The following is a 19,778-nucleotide window of genomic DNA, read 5'->3' on the forward strand; positions in this document are numbered from 1 at the left end:
GACTACTTCAACTACTCTTTGGATTGTAAACAATGGAACAACTCATCATATGACCCAGTCAAGATTCAAACTCACGATCATGTCAATTTTGCCTCTAATTGGGATATGGATCGCGCTATGCTAGATGATGTATGCTTTGTCCCCCAGCTTGGGATGAACTTGTTATCCATTTAGCAACTTTGCCAATTGGGTCAAGCAACCTTCTTCACAACGACCACAATCGAGGTCCTTGACTCTCAGACCGCTTTAGTGATTGCTCGCGATGAGGCATAGCCCAGTGGCCTATACCACATGATAGTTTCTTTTTAAGCTGACAACCGAGGGCTCTAAGTTCCACCACTTCCAGGGATAAGCCATTGCAAAGGAGCCTACGAGCATTAAGTCTTTGGCATTTTCACTTAGGACATCTCAAATAAGTCTCTCTTTATGAGTTGTCATGTCCACAACTTGTTAATGGCCTTCCATACCTAAAGCCATCGCGAGATATTTGTGAAGCTAGTCAACTCAAGAAGCAAGACTGTCTCAACATTCTTCATATACAGCTAAGGCGCCTCTTAGATTGATTCATGCTCATCTTTGTGGGCCAATATCCACCGCCGCCTTAAACGGCACACTGTACTTCTTTTTTATTGTGGATGATCATTCTAGATACATGTGGGTGTACTTTCTCAAGCATTAGTCAAATGCCTTTGCATATTTCTCTACTTAGGTGTTGCCAGTGCATAATCCGACTGGTCATCGTGTAGAATGCATGAGGAGTGACAGTGGGGGCGAGTTCACCTCCCACAAGTTTTTTGAGTTTCTACAAGAGCACACCATTTTATGCTAGCTTACCTCTAGTGACTAACATTTTTTTCTTCTTTTCTAGCGAACATCTTTAGATTTTACAACTCAGCTGCCTTCCAGCTTCACTCATGGCTTCTACCTACAATGTACACTAAGGGCACATCTATGTTTTGCTGTTTCAAACCCCACAGTAGGCCACCCAGTTGACTTCCTCCTCCTTGAGCACACGTGTCAAGATGACTGTTGATCGTCACCTTTCTCACTCAGACAACCCTTGAGGACTGCATTTTGCTCCCTCTACAATTTTCCTTCATCTTCCAATGATTACTTTGATACCCTACTTCCAAGAGGACTGCATTTCACTCCCTTCACAATGCAAATTCCCTTCATGTGTTGCCGCCTGATTAGTTAGGACCGTGCAATCATCTTCAAGCTCTACTCCATTGTATCAGCATGATTTGTTGTTCATCATTCTTCATTAATCTTCTTCTAAAGTGTTTCTCAATTTCTTTGTCTCAATGTTTTCCATACACTCTGTGTTTTCTTCCCACAAACCCTATTGTCATTCTGACAATTGCATCGGTGGTGGAGGTATATTGCCCAGCAATGCACGGTTGGGGATTTATGCCTACATAAACACTACAACCCCTAGTGTTGCACAAATGGTTCCACACTTTGCACACGTCGTGCTAGTGAGCCATCTGTCATCATGTGTCATACGCTTCAGTAGTGGTTGTATAATCCACAGAAGAACTGAATCTTGACTCAAAGAGACATTGTCTTTGATAAGAATGATATCATGCATCCCCCTACAGTAGCAGAGACCTCTCCATCTACCTCTAAGTCTATACTTCCTAATATGGTGTCGCCTGAGCCTCGCCACCTCCAAGCTCCTAACCAACCCACAAAATCTTTGAAGGGACCAAGAAGATCTATTAGGTTCACATCTACTACTTTATCTGTGTTCATCTTTGTGGAGCCTAGATAAAATAGTGCATTTTAAGCCAACAATTGGTAGGAGGCTCTAAAGCACCCTAACTAGCAATCACCTATGGAGAAGCTTGAGAGCATTGGCCAAAATGGGACCTAGAACTTGGTGCACCATCTAGGCCACAAGAAGGTCATTGAAACCAAATGGATCTTTTGTATTTAACTAAAGGCTGATAGAACTTTGGATAAATACAAAGCTCATCTTGTAGTACAAGGGATTTGACATAAACAAGGTATAGATTATGAAGAAACCCTTGCACGTAATTAATACTACAAATAGCCGATACATCAAATGGAGGTCAAATTTGTCTTCCTGAATGGATATTTGGATGAGGAAGTCTACTTCAAGCACCCACCTAAATTCACTCTTCCAAATCATGCAGATAAAGGTCTTTCGTTTTGCAAAAAGCTCTTTATAGGTTACAAGCACCCAACTCTTAATTCCATAGGATGGATGATTTCCTTAGATCACATGGCTTCCATTCTACCCTCTTCAATCCAAATCTTTACATCAATATCACCTTAAAGGCAGCCAGCTATGTGTTATTAAATGTTGATGATCGGTTACAACTTACCATAGGCTTAGATACTACTAGTATTGCATATCTTAAGGCATAGCTTTGTTCTACCTTCGAGATGAACAATCTTGATTGCTTATATTTGTTAGCAAACGTGTCTTATATTGTCATCTCCTACCTATGAGCCTCAAACAAGGACATTAGGCTTTGACATTGTCTTTGTCTGTCATAATTCATTTTATGTGCATTGGGCACTTTAGAATTAGAGTTTGCTGTTTACAACATATCAGCAGCTAGGATTTACAGAAATCAATCATTTGAATTGCTTTTGAAAACCAAACCCCCCCTTTCGCTCCTTGTTTTGGGTTGCTAAATCATTGAAGATTTGAGGCAGACATTAGGACAAATGGACAAATGTATTCAAACATGTATGACTAATTTTTGAGCTAGTCACAACATTAAATTCAACATCCAATCTCAAGGAAAATGCATACCAAAGATTAGGGTTTATGGATAGCATGGTTATAGATCTGAATTAGTTCAATTTGACAGTGAATTGAAGGTGCATTGGTTACAACCAAGCTCTAAGATTACTGGAAAATAAGGGCTGAGACTTCATTTGATGAATCGAATCAGTCTAGGACTGAGATTCATTTGAATTCCTCATTGATTGCAATGTGGCAACAATGGGAGACCATGAATGCATTTCTCAATGTCATTTTAGTCAACATTGGAGTAATTGCACCTCTGTATACTTGTAGAGACACTGCCTTGATTGTTGAAAGCTCATTGGTCAAGGTTGGTGAGAGCAACTAAGGATATAGCAATTAGAGTGACTTTGGTCCATTGAAGACCCAAGCACATGAGGAATCATTAGCAAAAAGGGTGCTCACCTATGACAACCATTTTGATCACACCGGTGGGTCACAAGTGGTTCATGTGAAGGTAGACTAACACATTCAACACAAGTTCACCTCTACCAACTTCCCTTCCCGAAATGGAATCATATTGCATAGGACAAGATTGTGATGAATATGGCCCGCTCTATGCTATTCGTAGCAAAGCTCCCCAACCGCCTAGGGCTTGAGGCTATTGACACTTTAATATGCATCCTCAACCGATGCCCAACTACGGTCTCTCATAAGATCCTCTTCGAGGCTTTCTTTCGCATTCAACCCCTCATTTCTCACTTGAGAGTTTGTGGAAGTCGTACATATACACATACGCCTAATTATAAGATAGGTAAGCTCATGCCCCAAGCAAAGCTCTTAATATGTGTAGGCTACTCTTCTGAATCAAAAGATTATTAGTTGTTTGATCCTAAAATAAATCATATCATTACAAGAACAGACGACGTCTTTGACGAGAGCACTATTGTGCAATCCACTACACAAGGTTTCGAGCCTATTCCTCAACCTATATTGCCGGAGATCATGCAGACTGAGCTTGGTCTACTTCCAACTCCTTATCCAACCTGTAAAGTCTTTGACTCCTAGGCCCCCTCCCAAAAACCTGTTGCCTCTCTAGTACTAGCAAACCATTTAGGATTCAGATATCCTTTCACAAGATCCCATCCTAGAGGAACCCAAAAGATCTACTAGGCTCACACCTACTGCCTCATTTGCATTTGTCTTTATGACAGAGTACATAGCACACTCTAAGATGAACAATTGGCAAGATACTCTCAACTATCCCCAATCGCAAGAGGCCCTAGAAAAGGAGCTTGAGAGCAATAAGCATTGATCGGAATGGAACCTGGATTATAATGGATTGTCCAAGTCACAAGAAGGTCATTAGGGCTAAGTAGATATTTAGAATTAAATTGAAAGCTAATGAAACGTTGGATAGAAACAAGGCTCACCTTGTCTTTTGATAGCATTGGCTGCCTATCACGGTTAGCCTATCGATCAGATGGATGTCAGCAATGTCTTCCTTAATGGCTATTGGAGGAGCTCTTCTAGAACATCAACACGAGGCATTCCATTTGCAGCAAGCTCGTTATGGGCTGAAGCAAGCACCGCATTCCTGGTTTAATACAATGGATAAGTTCCATAGGTCTCATGGCTATCATTCTACCCCTTACGATCCAAACTTATATCTAGATCATACTTCAAAAGGGCTCAGCTGTATCTTCCTATATGTGGATGATCTTTTGATCATGGGCACAAATTCTTCCACCATAGCAAATATAAAGGCGAAACTTTGCTCGACATTTGAAATGACTGGGTCAGCTATCGGACATGGTGACAGCAGGTACCAAAGTTCTTCTATCCCTGATGGCTATATCCTAGGCAGACCATCTTCACAAAAGTTTTAAGAGGTTTCTACAAAGAACCAAATCACAGTAGCACCCTTCCACATGAAACAGCACAACCAGATCAACCAGAAAATCAATTACTTCTCAAAAGCACAACTAATATCACCTAAAGCAGGTTCAGAACCTTACATAAGTAGCAATTGAACTAGCAGTTATTTGCATTCGTAAGGTGACAAGGATAAGTACCTGAGATGTACTACAAGTTCTGGTTCTGGACCAAGTGCATAGGCCCAAATTGCCTGCCAGTCCACGCTTCCATTTGGACTCCGTTCTGAGACATGCTTATAGTGAAAGGCTGACATGGATTTGTCCAATATCTTAGCTAACATCCGAAGAGCAGCAGCCCTTTGTGCAGGGACCTGCCGAACATCACTTTGATTAACATAAATGACTTAAACAGGCCAACAGAACAACTGTCACTAGATCAGTTGGGCAACCAAAGATAACAAGCAGATTTGACAAGCTTTAATCTTACCATATAAAGACAATACAATGACAATTCTGATAGTACAATGACAGTACAATGAACATTCTGATGGTAAATGATCCTGCAAAATATTCTACCACCACTCTACATCGGAGATACAATGTGTATTTCACCAACAAATTGGGATACAAATGAACTGCTGTGCTTGAGAATAAGTAGTGTATATCCTTACAGTTGACCATGTTGGACAGCAAGTGCAAGCTTGAGAGGGTATAGTTTGTGCAAGGCTCAATCTTGCCAGTGTGTGCATTCACAGGTAAGCCAACACTCTAAAATCACACCACAAGATGTCTGAAGTTCATGTTTTTCAAGTCAGACATGACAATGCCAACACATACAGTAAAGGGACCAATGCAAAGGAATTAGTTTTCAATTTAACCGGACATGGCAACAGAAAGATGCAATATTTACGAGTACAAATCAAGTGATAAGAAGAATGAAGGACTTAAAGAATGTTAATTTGGCTCTCATGCATTTTGTTAAGCTAAAATTAGATTCAATATCACATGACTCTGCATTAACCAACGGTTCCATTTGGATAGGCATCATAATCTAGCATTGACCATAATTATGTGAAGCTTTATAACAAGCAGAATACTGAACATAAACCTCTTTCTGAACCACCTTTCATTGAAACCTTGATATCCACTCTCTCTCACACAAAGCTTGACAGACTGAAGTGGATGCTATGCACCCTGAAGAAGAGTGTGCATAATTCCACACCCTGAAGAAGAGTGTGCCCTAGTCTGTTTGACCTGTGTTGCATTAGGAGTAAGTGTGAGTTGCTGTCTCTTTAAACCAGTTTCTAGTGCTGAACTGGACCTAGCAGTAGGAGTCTTACCTATTTTTGGCATTCCAACATCCACAAGAACATAACATAAATGAGATCCCTCTGAGATGTGAAGAGGAAAATAACTATTTACTTAAAGTATAAGTGCCTTTTCATTCAAATAAGATTACAAGATGCCCACCCAAGCAGAAAAACTAATATGCTTGTGGCATACAGCCACCAGAATCAAACAGAATGGCAATCTTAAGAGCCTGCATATTATTAGGAAAAACGTATCTATCTGCTCATTTTTCACTGCCTCCTATACCACAAAACCACTGATAGAAGCAAAAACCAAAAGTTGAGACTGAGACGTGCATGTCACAATATGATTTTTTGAATGGAGATCAAAGAGAGGAGAAACAAACCACACTCCTAGTAAGTGCCACTGCTTCCTTGAGAGTATAACCATCTGCCACAGGATCACCTTCAGTGCGCAATAGATCGCGTTCAGTGACATTATGGACATTCCATGGATCAGCATCATCTGTAGATAGCATAGCATAGGCATCATTACTGAAAAGGAAGCGTCCATCATCAAGACTACTTGGAGCTTCTAAAGCACAACTGACTTAAAATTTGTAGTGCTAAAATATAGCATCATATAGAGCTGTCTCCTGCAAAAACTGAACCAATATGAGATGTTTCAAATTGACCCTGAAAACAAGGCAGATATTGGAACAATTTGGAATGGTTCAGGATCCGGCCCTTAGCTGATTGCCCCCTCAAAATTGTGTTTGTCTTAAAACTCAAGCTCTAAGACTTTTCTTTTCCAGAACCCATGGTTGATTCCAAAGCCATGATCTAGTATGCACCCACTGCAACTCCTTGGGTAACAGGTGGCGGACTGTAAATTAAGTGTTAAAATTAATCCAGCCCTGTCAAGCTTAGGAATCCTCATCAGGAGCCCTTGTTCAGAGGTTATTCCTTATTGCACCACTGGAAGCCAGGCGTCACACACCAGTTTGAGTGGGGGTGAAGTCCAGCATACTCACAAGCATTTGTAGTGCTGATTTCGTTTGGGCTGAATGGGATTGCCTTTTAATGGGCACATACATTAAAAATTGACTGCACATGCTGTTGTTTACAGTGCACAGAGCAAATAGTCTCTCTAAAACCACTCAGAAAAGGCTGCTCTCAATGACCTCTTAAAATGTAAGTTAGATGGCACTTTTGAAAGTGGCAAGAACTCCGAAAGGGGGTAAAACCCCAGTGCAGCTACCAAGCCATCCTCTTCTCCTGCCGCCTCTCACTTAAACAAAAATAATATCTACTGTCAGTATCCTATTGCATGCATGTGTGGTGCACAATCACATTCAGCTGCGCACAAAGGCCATGATGTCCATAGAGCATACAAAAGGCCACCATTCTCTCTCTCTCTCTCTCTCTCTCTCTCTCTCTCTCTCTCTCTCTCTGTGTGTGTGTGTGTGTGTGTGTGTGTGTGTGTGTGTGTGTGTGTTATATATATCTTCATTATTAGCTAGGGTACTCTTTCATCTTTTAGCTTTTGTTTATTGTTTCCTTAACAAAAATTTGCATCACACCTGCATCAAGGTAAGCATCTATGCGCATGTAGAAGCAATAGTCTGACTAAGAGAGGAGAGAACATGAAACACAAAACCTGCATACAAATGAAGGAAACCAGGCTGCACACAATGCTGATGATGATACACTAAGACTTCTACACAAGTACCGGAGAGAAAGGACATAGGACAGAGCAGTAGAGGGAAGGACCTAACGATGAGGAGAGAGGAGAGAGAAAAATGCAAGCAGGTTGGAAGAGTGACTACGACCAACAGCAGATGATCACAATGATAGGAGTGATGATGACATGACAGTTGAAAGACTAAAAGGCAGCAGCTATTAAGAAAGTGTCTAAAATTGGCCAATTCGGCTTTTCGCTTTTGTTTATTGTTTCTTTTCCAAACAATTGTAGCACACTATGCATCAAAGTAAGTGTCATGAGGACAAGAAATTTTGTGCATGCTTTAATCTTGCTAGTGACATTTGTTTAAATTACTAATCAAATGTGTTAGGTTGTTATGCACATGTTGCACATGGCAGTTATAACTTATTTCATAGTAACAACCCAAGGACCCTAAGGATGCAGTGGATGACAAAAGCAAAAGTTGTAACAAGTTATGTCAACTGGGGTTTGGTTGTCAATTGGTGTTAGTTTTGACCCTAGGACACTTTGTTTGGCCATTGAGTGCCAATGGTGATACTAGGGACTAGCATTAATTAATTAATGCTAATCTAAGGGTCAACAGAGGTTGGGGACCACTCTAGGCATAGTTTTTCCATACGTGAATCAAACGTCAAACACAAACGCGTATGAAAGTATGAAACGAGTATGATTCAAACCCTAGACCTGAATCATACGTGACCCTAATTTTTTAACATATTCTTAACAAAATATAAGAAAAATACACAACTTTAAGATATGATAAACATGGTAAACATGTGCTAATTTCAAAATAAAAGAACAATGCACAACTCTTGAACTTTGAAGACTGAGACTCGAGAGTTTGAGTCAATATAAAAGGATTCATCATTCATCATTCAACTTTCAAGGAATTGACATGATACATGATACATCTGTCATCAAGATTCAAGCCAAGTTGCCCAATGCCAACTGCATAGTAGACTAAAAACTGAAAGGGAACAACCAAAAGCAAAACTGAAAACTGCATGCAGCATAATAGAGTCACATCATATATCATGATTCATGATTCAACTGTCATCAACTAATCTACTCATCATCTTCATCATTCTCAAGAGTGCAGTCCTCCTCCACCTCCTCCTCCTACTCATCATCATCATCATCATCGTCATCATCATCATCCTCCTCCCTCTGATGTGGACCAAGAGAACTCGAGCCAGGAGCATCACTAGTGCTTGCCTCCCTCTGTGGCACTGGCAATGAGGCTACGATGTCCTCTTCCTCTCGTATCTGCTGCAATGCAAACAATCTATCATCATCCTTCTCCTTGTTAAGCATGTCCAATGTAACCTCAATCTTTTCATAGCCTAATTCCTTAATTTTATTGATAAGACGAAGGTTTGTATGAATATATACAAGCGGCTCAATACGTTTTGGAACCAATTTATTCCTTCTCTTTGTTTGAATCAGTGAAAATGTGCTCCAATTTCTCTCACAAGGAGAGGCACAAGATCCTTGTGAGAGTATTCTTAAAGTCAATTGCTTCAATCTAGGTACGCATGGGCCAAATGTCTCCCACCATTTCACACCCTGATGCATTTTTTTCTCATCTCTTGCAAGTGGCCGAGAAAATGCACCCAATTCCGACTTGTACATGTCAAGCTCATCACATAGAACACCCTGCATATCCACATCATATTTTGTGTACCTCTCTATCACTGTCATCCATCCTTCATGCACCTCCTTATCGCTATCAGGATTCTTGGCTCTCCAAACAGGATGCAAAACAAAGGCTGCAGCATGTAAGGGTGAGTGCATCATATCCCATCTGTCAACACAAAGGCCTTTGATTTCTATATGCTTTTGTGTAAAGTCGTCAACATTTTTTAATTTAAAAAAACGTCAACTCTAATATGGGGTTTTCAGACGTCTGTTTTTCAGACGTTTACAGACATCTGAAATTCATTTCAGACGCGTCTGAAAACAACTATGACTCTAGATTGCAAATGGTGATACTAGGGACTAGCATTAATAAATTAATACTAGTCTAAGGGTCAACAGATGTTGGGGACCACTCTAGGTTGCAAATGGCCTAGCCAATTTATTTATGGATGGGCACATTAATTTTGGGCAGGATCCAAAGGGTTGAAATTAATTTTCAAAATTATTTAATTCTGAAATTTATTTTTTTGGCTGGATAATGCTTAAAAATCAGTTTAGAAGGCTAGCACTTGGCAGAAATACCCATGCAACTGAGAAAAACGTTTTTTGCACCTGGTTTGAGCCATTCAATGGATATTCCGCCAGAGAGAGAGAGAGAGAGAGAGAGAGAGAGAGAGAGAGAGGAGGAGGTGCTTATCATTTTTTGGGCAAAGAACAACTAAATGCTGCAGGCGACAGCCAACAGAGGGCTTCCAGAGGCCGGCAACAACAGCAGGACAACCTTCTCGAGCTGGCGACAGCAATTTATGAGCCTTCTTGCAGCAGGCAACTGCATTTAATGCAGATTGGTACAAGCAGCAACCAGATTTCAACCATTTTCTACATAGAAAATGAGGGATTTCTCTCTGCTTTGCATTCTCTCACCTTCTCCAGCCCATTCTCAGGTTATCTCAACATTTCCCAGCCATTTGGAGAATATCGCAACCAAATTTGGTGGACAACAAGAGAAATTCTGCTATAAACCCTAATTCATAGCAGTAATTAGGACTTAGCAGCCACCTCCAGACCTGTGCCATCAATCAAGGGCATTGTATTTTGAAATCAACACCTGAAGTTCAAGGAATTGTCAAGGATTTCAGATGCTAGCTCATCCATTGTGAACTTGAGGCAATATTTGGCCAGTTGGGGTTCCATTAGAATAAGTCCCGAGTGAAATCCGGGGGGCAATTGGCCCAAATTGTTCGCTGTTTGTTGGTACAGCAAGCGACTTTTAGATCAACAAATGAGATTGTGCAATCTCGGCTTGTACTAATCCATTAGCAATTAAAGTTAAAGAAACACTGAAAGGGGCGCTAGTTTTGGGGCCAACAGGGTGTCTACTATCCAAGATTATTAAGGTAAAGTGTGTATTTCAGTTTATGCTCATTTATTGATTGTTGTAATTAAGTGCTTAATCAAGAATTACTACCCTATCCAAAAAGGAAGGTTGGTTATAGTAAGAATCCATGTGCATGCAGAACCAGTAGTCCAACTAAGGGAGAAAGCAAAAACAAGAACCACAAAACTTACTGATGAAGGAACCCAAGCTGAACACAATGCTGCTGATGATGACAAACCAAAGCTTCTGCATGAATATGAGAGAGGAAGGACACTGGATGGAGCAATAGGAGAAAAGGATGTGACAATGAGGAGAGAGGAGAGAGAAAATGCAAGCAGGCTGAAAAAGTGACAGAAAACAACAGTAGATGGTCATGATGATAGGAGTGATGATAATGTGATAGCTGAAATACTAAAGGAAGCAAGGCGAAAGTAACTAAATTTGACCAAGCTGCTTTAAACAGTTCGGACCATACAAAATCTGCCACCGTGCTCATACAAAACAAATAAAAGCTAGGCACCTAGCTGCTGGTCACACACTGCATATGTCGAGGAGGCTGTTCAACACATGCATGTGTGACAATCAGTTAGGTGTTGAAGATGTCGAGGAGGCCATTCAACAGATGCACCTAACTGTTGGTCACACATTACATCTGTCGAACAGCCTCCCCAAAATCTTCAACATCTATTTTACCTTCTCCAGCTACCGCCCTACTAACCTACACTCAAAGGACAGGTATATTTTGCTCTAGATCAGGCTCCCTAAACTCATTTTGCTCCTACTGGACATTCCTACTCCAACTACAGTCCTATAGGCTGCATTTTTGCTGCCTACATGCTCCTACATCAAATTTAGCTCGTTTGCACATTCAGAGTTATGTGGCAATAAAGAGTTCTCCATTGCTCCTTTGGAAGGATGTGATGTCTTGCTTGGTATGCCTTGGTGCCATCGTGTGCATGCAGTGATTGATGCTCATGATAATATTGTGACCCTCTTTCATAGAGACAAAGTTCATACTTTGGGTGTAAAATTGAAAGGGAAATTTGTCCCTATTGTATCTACTTTTGCTATTTCCAAAGTAATCATCTTTCAGCCAACTTGGTTTTCACTAAGGATAAGAGTGATAATGAAAATGTTGAGAATGTGATTCATTTGGATAAAGATCGCATGTCATTTTTGCAAATGTATGCTGATTGCTTTTCTCAGCCACCTCCAAGACATTTACCACCTGAAAGGCTCGAGGAGCATGGCATAGATTTGATCCCCAGCAATAGACCTCCTAATAAGCCACCTTACAAAGTTCGTGCACCCCAGCAAGGGGAGATAATAAGTTAGGTTGATGAGCTATTAGAGAAAGGGCTAATTCAGCCCATTTCATCTCCATTTTGTTATCCAGTGCTTCTAGTGCAAAAGAAGGATGGGTCATACATATGTGCATTGACAATCGTACTTTGAACAAAATCACACTAAAGAACAGATTTCCGATCCCTAGGATGGATGATATCTTGAACAAATTGCATAGGGCAGCCATTTTCAGCCGCATAGATTTGAAAAATGGTTACCATCAGATTCGAATTAGGCCTGAGGATGTATCCAAGACAACCTTCCAAACATCTTTTGGTTTGTATGAGTTTCTTGTCATGCAATTTGGGCTTATGAACACTCCTACCATGTTCAATAGAATGATCGATCCCGTCTTTCAACAATATAGAGAATTTGTAGGCACTTTCTTTGATGACATGATCGTCTTTTCAAAGAATGAGACGGAGTATTGCAAGCATTTGGCAATAGTATTCAATGAGATGCGCAAGCATCAGTAGTTGACTAATAACAAGAAAAGTGAATTATTTTTGCATAAGATTCACTTTTTGGGCCACATTATATCGGCTGATGGCATTCGTAGGGATGCTACTAAGATTAAGGCAATTTGTTCATGGCCACATCTTCCGAATGTTCATAAGATCTGTAGTTTTAAGGGTCTATGTTCATACTTCAAGAAGTATGTATGGAACTTTACTAAATTTGCTTTTGCATTGCATGCTTTGCAGAAGAAGAATGTGCCATTCGGATGGACAATAGTGAAAATTTCAACATTTAATGCAAATTCCTCTCTGCAAGAGAGTCGTGTCCATCTAGATTTCATTAAAGCAAATTACATTAAAGGATAATTGCTTATGAAAGTCGTGTTCTCTATGGTGCAGAAGGGAATTCGCAAGTCTATGAGAAAGAGCTCTTGGCTATAATTCATGCCCTTTCACATGGAAACACTATCTTTTAGGGGCTGATTTCACTGTGCAAACAAACTATCAGACTTTACAATGTTACTTGACTCAGACAAAGTTATCTGAGAAGCATATGCGTTGGGCAAATTTCTTGCCTACGTTCACTTTCAAATTGTGCACATAGATAGCAAAAAGAATATAATGGTTGATGCACTGTCTCGTAAGCCTCAGTTATCAGCTATCACCATGGTTTATCACATTGAGTTGGATGCCATGAAGTATCAATATACTGATGATTCAAACTTTGGAAATGTATACGATTACCTTTGCAATGGCCACAGGCATGATCACTTTATACTTCAAGAGGGCTTTCTGATGATGGATGGACGACTATATAAGGAGGAGCATGACTGAGAGTCATGCTCCTCCTTATGCCGATCATAGAGGTATTACTGCCACAATTAAAATAGTTGAGCACTTCTTTTATTGGCCAACTTTGAGACATGATGTTGAGCAACTTGTCAAGGCATGCATAGTATGCATGAAAGTCAACCGTTCATGTCGAATCTTATGCCTGTGGATACATGTACAATAGAAATTGCAGCTAAAATTTTGGGATTTCTCATGTAATGTGATGCACATGCCCTTTGAAACAGCTGTAATCAGTTGGATAATGCTGTAGCACTTGGTTTGGTGCTTCTGAAAACTTAATTACAGATCTGAAATCTGTACTTCTGCGTGGTCATTTATTGCTGATTGGTACTTGTTTATACCTTGGTCACTGGGGTGACAATTTGGGCCTGCATTTGCTGGTTTTTTTGTCACATTTGGGCTGAAAACCATGGCTGGCAACAATGACAGCAGTAATTTGATGCATATAAAGAAGCTTGAAGGCGCACATAATTTTGCAGTGTGGCAAAAACAGTGCTACAATATCCTGTTACAAAAGACGCAAGCAAAGCCGATCAAAACTAAAGGGACAAAGCCTCCAAACATGGATCAGGACGATTGGGATGAGTTGAATTAGCTTGCACGCTCAACCATAGAGCTTTTGATCTCTGATGCCTTGCTCTTCAACATTGAAGGTTTGGATTCTGCATATGCTATATGGACTAGACTGGAAGAACTGTATGCACAGAAGAGCGCTGCAAGCAAAGTGTATTGGCTGAAAAAGCTTATGGATTTGCGTATGAAAGAAGGTACAGCAATGTCTACTCACTTGAGTGAGTTTAACTCCATTTTCAGCCAGCTGGTTGCCTTGAAGTTCATGATTGATGAGGAAATTTAAGGCTACTTTCTTGCTTTGCACTCTACCAGAGAGTTGGAATACATTCAGGATTGCTATGAGCAATTCTAGTGTGATCCTTTTGTATGCTGATGTAGAGAGTGCTCTACTTATGGAAGAGATGAATCGGCAGAACAATGCATCCAGTAAGTCTTCCAGTGCTTTGCATACTAGGGGCAGATCACAGCAAAAGGAAAAATACGATGGCAAGGGACGCAATAAATCACGTGGCAAAGATGTTGAATGCCATCATTGTGGCAAGAAGGGTCACTTTAAACGTAACTGCTACAAATGGAAGAAAGAGAAAGGACACGGCAAGAAGACAGATGATTGCAAGGAAGAGAAGAAGGACAATCAGCCTAAGAAGAGCAGTGTAAAAATTGAAGAGATGATGTAGTCACTCATGACAATGGCAATGGGAGTGATGTACTCTTTGTCTCTTCACATTTTGGTGCACATGCTTTACTTGCAGATACAGATGATGACATGCATACCTAGATTCTTGATTCAGGTGCTTCCTTTCATGTCACCCCTCATCGTGAGTGGTTTTCCGCCTATACAGGGGGTCGACATGGTGTTGTCTATCTTGGGGACAACCATGCATGTGAGATTGCAGGTATTGGCACTGTGCAATTACAGTTTCAGCATGGCTCTGTCTTTACACTTCAGCATGTACGGCATGTACCTCAGCTCAAGAAGAGCTTGATTAGCACAGGGCAGTTAGATGATGATGGTTTTCATACCACCTTTGGTGATGGAAAATGGAAGATCTGTAAGGAATCTAGGGTTATTGCTAGAGGTTTCAAGAGTGATACTTTGTGTCCACTTTATGTATCTAGTGTGCATGACCATGTTGTTGCCGTGACCGAGCAGCCAAGCGTTTCTTTGTGGCATGGCCAGTTGGGACACATGAGTCAAACAGGAATAAAAGCGCTTTCTCTTTTGGGTTACTTGCCTTGTCTCCGTTATGCTGATTTTGAGCACTGTGATCATTGTATTTATGGTAAACATGCACAGACGTCTCACAAAAAGTCTCTTTCTTTGAAATCTTCTTCTCTAGAGTTAGTACATTCGGATGAATGTCAAATGCCAAGATTATCTTTAGGGGGAAAGAAATATTTTGTCACCTTTATCGATGATGCTATACGGAAGGTATGGGTTTATCCTATTTGTAGCAAGGAGAAGTGCTTGATAAGTTTAAAAAATTATTGGCATTGGCTGAAAATCAGACAGATAAGACACTTAAGTGTCTTCGCTCTGACAATGATGGGGAATATGTGTCCAAAGCCTTTCAGGCATTTTGTGACAGCAAAGGGATAAAGAGGGAGCTCATTGCCCCTCATAATCCACCCCAAAATGGAGTTGCCAAGCGTATGAATCAAACCATACAGGATAAGGTCCGTACGATGCTGTCTCATGCTGCATTACCCCATGGTTTTTGGGCAGAGGCTGTTATGACAGCCGTTCACTTGATTAATCAGTCACCAAACAGGTCTTTTGGGGGGGGGAAGGGGAAGTTCCCCAAGAAGCGTGGTCAAGCAAGCCACCTTCATATGCTCATCTGAAAGTGTTTGGCTGCGAGGCTTTTGTGCACATTCGTAAAGAAAAACGCAGCAAACTTGAGCCAAAGTCCTGTAAATGCATTTTCCTAGGATATGGTAACTAGGGTGAAGTGGGGTATAAATTGTGGGATCTCGAGAAAAGGAAAGTAGTACGCAGCAATGACGTTATCTTCCGGGAAGATCGCATGCACAAACAGCCCGAAAAGACTGAGGAGGTCCGTAGGGTTATATTCCGGAAAGAAATACCTTTTGGACAGCAAAATGTGCCCGCTGTATAGCAGCAAATACCTGCTGTAAATGAATCTATAAATGCAGGAAATGATGCTGGAAATGATCAGCCAGCTATTGCCCATGAAAATGAGCCATTACATGTGCAGGAACAGCCAAGACAGCAAGCTGTTAATGCTGATTTGTAGGATGAAATGCCAGGACAGCATGCTGAAAACGAAAATTTGCAGGAACAGCCAGCAAACAATGACCATTGGGTTAGGAGATCGTCTAGGGCTACTAGACAACCTGACAGGTTTGTTCTTGGTGCAATTAATGTGGCTGATTATGTCATGCTGACAGACTGTGATGAACCGTCTTGTTTCAAGGAAGCAATGGACAGACAGGACAGCAAGAAATGGTATAAAGCCATGCTGTCAGAGATGGAATCTCTTGAAAAAAATGGCACTTGGGACTTGGTGCAGTTACCTAAAGGGCAGAAAATCCTTCCATGCAAATGGGTTTACAAAATGAAAGTCACTTCTAGTTCCTCACCAAAGTAAAAGCAAGATTGGTTACAAAGGGGTACAAGCAGGAGCATGGAATTGACTTTGATGAGATTTTCTCTCATGTAGTCAAGATGACTACATTGAGAACCATTTTGGGCTTGGTTGCAGTTGAGGATATGGAGCTCATACAAATGGATGTAAAGACTGCATTTTTACATGGTGATCTGCATGAAGACATATATATGTAGCAGCCTGAAGGGTTTGTTGAACAAGGGAAGGAAAAAATGGTATGTAAACTAAAAGGAGTTTGTATGGGCTGAAACAAGCACCAAGAGAAAGGTTTCATAAGTTTGATACATTCATGCAGTCCCAAGGCTTTCATAGAAGTCAAGTGGATCACTACTTGTACACCAAGTAGGCAACGGATGGCAGCCTGATTATCTTAGTTTTGTATGTAGATGACATGCTGATTGCTGGCAGGGATACTCATGCCTTGGATTCACTGAAGCAAAGTCTTCATGATGACAGCTTTGACATGAAGGATCTTGGTGATGCAAATCACATTCTTGGCATGCGAATACTCAGAGATAGATCGAAAGGATTACTCTATCTATCTCAGCATGAGTATATTTCCAAAGTTTTGCAGCGTTTCAATATGGAGGGGGGGAAAACAATTGGGATTCCATTGCCTCCATATGTGAAACTTAGTGCAAAGGACAGCTCTACATCTGATGATGAGAAGGCTGAAATGGCCAAGATACCATATGCTTTAGTTGTTGGTAGTTTGATATATGCTATGGTTGCTACACGTCCTGACATTGACTTTGCAGTGGGAGTGGTAGACAGATACATGGCAACCCCTAGCAAAAAGCATTGGGATGCAGTGAAAGGTATTATGAGATACCTCAAAGGCACAAAGGAGTTGTGCATCTGTTTTGGAAAGCAGAAGGCATCTGTTATTGGCTTTACGGATGCAGACTATGCTGGTCATGCGGACTGCAAGAAGTCCACTTCTGGGTATGTGTTTACTTTCACAGGAGGAGCAATCTCTTGCATCTCCAGGCTACAAAAGTGTGTTGCATTGTCTACTACAGAGGCAGAGTATGTAGCTGCCACTGAGGCATGCAAGGAGGCTTTATGGCTTTTACATCTGGTGGGAGAGCTTGGCATCACAGAGTTCCCTATTCTCCATTGTGATAGTCAGAGTGCTATCATGCTAGCACGGAATCCTGTCTTTCATGCAAAGACAAAGCACATACAGGTGAACTACCACTTCATTAGAGATGTACTTGACAACAAGAGCATTGAGCTTGTCAAAGTGCATACAGATGATAATCCTACAGACCTTCTCACGAAGGGTCTTCTAGCAGAGCGGTTTACTCATTGCCGACAGATTATGGAAGTTGGATAGATATATTTATTTCAGCTTTGTACATACCTAGACTTAGCTGATTCTTTTCTCCTCTTAAGGCACATTGCCTTTAGGTGGGAGGTTGTTGGGAATAAAGGGCCATCGTGCCTTTTATATGTGCACGGGTGTGAACATACCCTTAGCACATTGTACTTTCATACATATATCTATCTAAAAACCTAAAGTGATACACTCGTCATTGTACCGGAAAACGTGTTTACTCTCTACTCTGCTCTCTCGCACTCTATCTGTCTCTCACTGAGCATAACAACTATCTGCCTCGATCTCCATACCTAACCTTTCCCTACAATGGTACATCTTTTTATGCAGCATGTGTCTAAGTACCATGGTATGCCAAAGTCGATCATTACTGATCGCAACCCATGGATGACAAGTTTGTTTTGGAAATGATTGTTTGAGAATATGGGCACAACACTGAAATTCTCTTCATCCTTCCATCCACAAACTGATGGTCAATCCGAGGAGGCTAACTCCACAGTTTTAGATCTTTTGAAGTACTATGTATCAAACCACAAAGCACAATGGGAACAATATTCCCAGTTGGTCAAGTTTGCATATAACAACACAATGCATAGTTCCACTGGTAAGGCTCCTTTTGTGGTGGTAGAGGGTGCTAAGAAAGCACTCCCTATTTTGCGCACAAAAGAAAAGATCTTTGAGACCGATTGCTATATGGAGAGCATGAAAGTAACTTATCAGACGGTTAAGTATGTGCTTCAAAGATCACAGAATAAGCAAAAGAGAGTAGCTAATCATCATAGGTGTGCTTTGCACTTTGTAGAGGGTGATTATATGGTGCTACGTTTTGAAAAGGCATGGCTGAAAATAGATGAAGGGCAAAGAGAAATTATATCCAAAGCTGAGTATGTGATACTATGGGCCATTTCAAGTGTTGGAGAGGATCAGTGATGGGCTAATATTGCCTCCACACTAGCGAATACACAATGCCTTTCATGTGAGCTTGCATAGGCCTTTTCATGGTGATGTGTCAGAGGATGTATTTGCTGAAATTCAGCCTAAGGTAGAAGAGCTCAATGAGATTATGGTACCAAAGCATATCTTGGCACACAAAGAGCAGAAAATCAAGGGTAAGGTTTCCAAACAGTACTTGAAGTTTTAGAACTATTCATCAATGGATGCCAAATGGATGGAGGAGGATGACTTGACAAACCATCCTCAGTTGCTGCAGCTTCACCTTGATGCTTTCTAGTTAGAGCCAACTAAAGATTGGGCTCGATCAAGTTCAACAAAGCACGGGTTCAAAGTATTACCTAATGCTCGTGAAGGAGCTAGCACCTCTGCTCCTCAGTGATGGATAGCTCTAGATATAGTGGATCTTGGATGTATTCAGCATACATTCAAGGTATTGTAGCTAACATTATGTTTGTCAAGATATCACTATTCAATGTCCTAGGCACTATGTTTGATATGCATACAGTATGATTTATTATTTGCAACTCTAAAACTATACATTTGCATCAATTAATGATCATCAAGGGCTGATTATTAAATGCTGGTTTTTAGTGTATGGCCATTAATTCTTAGTGGTATTCAGCTGATTTTATGGATAGCAGTATATGTTATGATGCCATTGATACTTCAGCCATGATTTAGTTTTGTCAAATTAATTGAGCTCGTGATTAATGGATCCATTGCATGATAATCTAATAATGTTTTTGAGCTTCTTTGTGAGTCTTATGTTATGTTATGTTATGTTGGCTAGTAATTTTCAGCATGTGTTGGGCATATAGAATGGTTGAACAGCAGTGCACAATGTTGTGTTAACTATGATGCCTTGTGGAAATTCCAATGCAGTACTTTGCTTTTGATGCATCTGGCAGTGCAATTGGGGACAATTGCAAGGATTTTAAGGGAGGAGGGATGTCATGAGGACATCTATGTTTGCAAGCCTCACTTAACATGTGGATTAA

At 40.7% G+C, this 19,778-nt stretch overlaps 1 protein-coding gene and 1 pseudogene across 1 annotated transcript in view; both read right to left on the bottom strand.

Annotated features, from left to right (window-relative positions):
- The window catches only part of IYO (RPAP1-like, carboxy-terminal protein), a 95,123-nt gene that overhangs the window by 44,366 nt on the left and 30,979 nt on the right, over window positions 1-19,778 (bottom strand). Inside the window, exons 3-4 of the mRNA XM_087698023.1 lie at window positions 6,296-6,414; window positions 4,798-4,970 (exon numbers count right to left, since the gene is read on the bottom strand). Of these exons, the coding sequence (XP_087554149.1) occupies window positions 4,798-4,970; window positions 6,296-6,414 (292 nt within the window). The remainder of the gene's footprint in view (window positions 1-4,797; window positions 4,971-6,295; window positions 6,415-19,778) is intronic.
- LOC148040264 (uncharacterized) lies at window positions 8,680-9,436 on the bottom strand (annotated as a pseudogene).

This window comes from Lygodium microphyllum, chromosome 2 (genome assembly GCF_053477565.2).
Source record: "Lygodium microphyllum isolate KBCC chromosome 2, Lygodium_microphyllum_v1.1.10, whole genome shotgun sequence".
NCBI classification, from domain to species: Eukaryota; Viridiplantae; Streptophyta; class Polypodiopsida; order Schizaeales; family Lygodiaceae; genus Lygodium; species Lygodium microphyllum.